We start from the raw sequence: 4,161 nt of genomic DNA on the forward strand, positions 1-4,161 counted from the left end.
ACTCCAGAAAAGGTAACAACATATAGCAATGAAAAATACACATGTTGATGGCACAATCCAAGGAAATTTGATGGTTTTATAGGTGCATATTTCTGATTGACTGATTGGTCAGGTGAAGTTTGTAGGTCTACTTTCTCACCTGAAAACATTTTAAAACAAATTTTTATGACAAACTATTAGTGGTTTGAAACTATAACATTTCTTCACTTCATTTACTCTGAGCTTTCTCGTGTTGATTTGTACTGCATGATTGTAACAGTACTTTGGCCCCCGTTGATGATGTATGCAAGTCTATAATTACAGAAAAGTAAACATATTTCCATGTTTCTCCAAACAGAAATGAACGGTGAGAAGGAGACTGATTCCTGCTGTGATCAGTTTAGCAGATCAGCACCGGCAGCCTTTAGTTAATGGGCTGATCTTAACCAGCCTCCACTGGTATCTTTCCCAGACCTGTTTGAACCTGAAGCCTCCACATACAAGCAGTTAACCAGTCTTATATCTCTGGAAGTTCATCTGACTAATGCATAGCTGTTGGATCTTAAGATCTTCAGACTCAACACAGAAAACTGTTGTTTCCATGAAGGTAGATGAACATCTGTGAAGCTACGTCGGCTATACAGTTTGTTCAGAAACATTTTATTTCACTCTAAAAAACAATTTTTGATTCTGAAGGAGGAAAGCAAAAATCAACATAAAATAATTTTAAAACTGAATTTACAACCAGATGGTCTGTCCGGATAGACTCTACAGCTTTGATGATAAAAGTGGCTGACAGTAGAGCAGTGACTGGTCTTTTATAACCTGTGATTTTAACATCACAGCTGCAGCGCATTCTGCAAGATTTAGGTCCACTCTGTTTATATCAGCATGAGGATGATTAAAGTGAGGTGTCCTTTCTTTAACCTACGATAGAAAGTCTTTCTGCTGTTTGTCTTTCCAGACCGCCTTCAGGATTATGTTGGAAAAGAGGAGGATTTCTCTGACCAGCAGCTCTGTGAGCAGGAGAGGAATTCCAGTTTGGACCAAGAGGAACCAGAAGCTCTGCAGATAAAAGAAGAGAAGAAAGAGCCAGAACATTCCTGGACAAAAGAGGAAACCTTGGATCTCTCTATAGGTGAGCAGGAAGAGCAGCTTGTTCTCAAGCAGCGGGCTGAAAATAAACGAGAAACTTTCCCCATGTTTGAGGTGTCCTTTCTTCAACCTACAAAAAAAAATCTTTCTGCTGTTTGTCTTTCAGACCGCCTGCAGGATTATGTTGGAAAAGAGGAGGATTTGCAGCAGCTCTATGAACAAGAGAGGAATTCCAGTTTGGACCAAGAGGAACCAGAAGCTCTGCAGATAAAAGAAGAGAAGAAAGAACCAGAACATTCCTGGACAAAAGAGGAAACCATGGAGCTCCCCATAGGTGAGCAGGAAGAGCAGCTTGTTCTGAAGCAGCGGACTAAAGATAAAGGAAAGAAACTGTCCCCATGTTTGACACGGAAAGAACACTTTCTAAAAAAGAAAAATGTTATGGTTCACGTGAAATCTCACACAGGTCAGAAGATTTATGAATGTTTGTCCTGTGGAAAAAGCTTCACTTATAAACATCATCTTGACACACACATGAGAATTCATACAGGAGAGAAGCCTTTTTCCTGCTCGATTTGTGGCAAAAGTTTTACTCGAAAACATCATTTGACTGGACACATGAGAATTCACTCAGATGAGAAACCTTATTCCTGTACCATTTGTAACAAAACTTTTAATGGGAAGACTACTTTGACTTTTCACATGAAAATTCACACAGGTGAGGATGTATTTTCCTGTAACATTTGTAACAAAATATTTACTAAAGAACATCATTTGACTCGACACATGGGAATTCACACAGGAGACAAACCGTTTTCCTGTACCCTTTGTAACAAAAAATTTAGTCGAGAACATCATTTGATTCGACACATGACAATTCACACATGTGAGAAACCTTATTCCTGTGACATTTGTAACAATAATTTTACTCGAAAGGATCATTTGACTTCTCACATGAGAATTCACACAGGTAAGAAACCTTTTTCCTGTACCATTTGTAACAAGACTTTTACTGACAAGAGTAGTTTGACTTCTCACATGAGAGTTCACTCAGCTGAGAGGCCTTTTGTATGTTTGGCCTGTGGAAAAAGCTTCACTGAGAAATCTAGTGTTGATAGACACATGAGAATTCACATAGGTGAGAAACCCTTTGTATGTTTGTCCTGTGGAAAAAGCTTCAGTTACAAGTCTAATCTTGACAGACACATGAGAATTCATACAGGTGAGAAACCCTTTGTATGTCTTTTCTGTAGAAAAAGCTTCACTTACAAGTCTAATTTTGACAGACACATGAGAATTCACTCAGTAGAGAAACCTTTTTCCTGTACCATTTGTAACAAGAAGTTTACTGACGAGAGTCATTTGACATCTCACACGAGAATTCACCCAGGTGAGAAACCGTTCTCCTGAATGATTTGTGACAGCGAATCATTCAGCGAATTCGTAACAGCAGTTAGACGCCACAGGAAGGAGCAGTTGAGTCGTTTTCCATGTTTGGTGATAAAATGTCAATCTAGAAACTGCTTCACCTGGTTGCATGAGAAAATCAAGGGTTAATGGTCTTTTTGGAGTAAAGTTTTTAAGAAAGCCATTATTTGGAAACACATTACATAGAAACTAGAACAGATTAGACGTTATATTCTAAACCTGAAGTCTCAGATGAAGATTTGGGACGTATATAAGTGTGTCATTCTCAGCTAACTATTAGCTGATTAATGTTTTTTAATGATTCTTTGAAAGTATAATTTTCCTTTGAACTACTTCTAATAGTTTTGGTCTTGATTCTTTGGATGTTATATTTTACCTGCTATGATTGAAATGAACTTTAACCTCTTTTATACCACTGATTCTATGTAATAAGTGTCTAATAAAGGTGCTGGAGATCTCAAAGCTCACATGGACCCTGAAAAACCTGACAAAGCTCTGAGAGGTGAGAGTTATTCTGCAAAGTTGACTGAGTACTTTGTTAGAATATTTGTTGAAGCTGTATTTTCTAATATAGAAGAGGACATATTTAGAACATGATTTTATTTATGTATTTTAATAGAGAGCTTTAATTGTGTAATTGGTTGTTACAGATTTTACTACAAAGGTTATTTCTGTATCATTTAGGTATAATAAAGCTGTTGATGAACCTTTGAGAAGCCTGTCTGAATCCGTCTGGAGGCTGGGCAAAGTGTCCTCTTTATGGAAATCTAAATATGCTCACCCTAATATATATACCTATTCTAAAAGAATTAGTTCTGTAGTTCCCATTTTTAAGCCAACTGATGTTTGCAGGAGCTGTTTTGAACTAGACTACAGAGGGACGGCAGCAGTTTATGGATCATGTTACTTCATGTTTTTGAACTTTATTAGGGAGATTCACTGAGCCTCCTGATGGGTTTTTAGACACAAGTCAATTTGGATATAAAGGCTCTTTATCTAAACAAATAATCCAGTTGATTGTATGTTTGACCTCCTCTGCCATAAAACACGAGCGTATTTACATAAAATAATTAGATGATCAATTTTTCAACTATTTCGCCTGTGTCCAACATTTTTAAACATCTGAACAAATTGAAGTCCTAAAATGATGAAACATGTTTGTTTAAAAAGATAAACTAGATTGATGATGTTGCTGTTATTTTACTGATCAGTTTGAACCTGCTTTAACTTGGTAAAAAGCCTTTGTCTTAATAATGTATTAAAGAAATCTGACTCTCCTCTAGAAGTGTGAAGTTTCAGCTTTTTAAAGATTTTTGAAAGTATAATTTTCCTTTGAACTAATTCTAATAGTTTTGTTCTTGATTCTGTAGATGTTCTATTTACCTGCTATGATTGAAAGTAACTATCACCTATTTTATACAACTGATTTTATGGATTATATTCTGCTGTGGATGTTTTTAATTATTGTAATCACTTCTAAATTGATGAACGAGCAGCAATAAAAACCTCATGGATTGTAAAAATGTGTTTCTTTATCTGGTTTCATATAAATTAGAAACAATGTTTTTCCATGTTTTCTCTGATATTTTCAGCCAAACTAAAGCTGTAAAATAAATAGTTTAATGGCATTCACCTTCTGTCTTCTCCAGTCTTTCCTGT

The 4,161-nt window shown here is 36.2% G+C and overlaps 1 protein-coding gene across 1 annotated transcript; it reads left to right on the top strand.

The window, feature by feature from the left end:
* Nucleotides 1-978: 978 nt before the first annotated feature.
* Nucleotides 979-3,215, top strand: LOC119782798 (gastrula zinc finger protein XlCGF8.2DB-like). Its single transcript, XM_038283956.1, has 2 exons — nucleotides 979-1,117; nucleotides 1,241-3,215. The coding sequence occupies exon 2, from the start codon at nucleotides 1,393-1,395 to the stop codon at nucleotides 2,482-2,484; it is 1,092 nt and encodes a 363-aa protein (XP_038139884.1). The 5' UTR covers nucleotides 979-1,117; nucleotides 1,241-1,392; the 3' UTR covers nucleotides 2,485-3,215.
* The last annotated feature ends 946 nt before the right edge of the window (nucleotides 3,216-4,161 follow it).

The sequence above is a fragment of the Cyprinodon tularosa genome, unplaced genomic scaffold (assembly GCF_016077235.1).
Source record: "Cyprinodon tularosa strain WSP-4 unplaced genomic scaffold, ASM1607723v1 ctg1972, whole genome shotgun sequence".
Lineage (NCBI taxonomy): Eukaryota > Metazoa > Chordata > Actinopteri > Cyprinodontiformes > Cyprinodontidae > Cyprinodon > Cyprinodon tularosa.

Coding starts and splice junctions, on each gene's coding strand:
- LOC119782798 (XM_038283956.1), top strand. CDS start 1,393: ATGGAGCTCCCCATAGGTGAGCAGGAAGAGCAGCTTGTTCTGAAGCAG.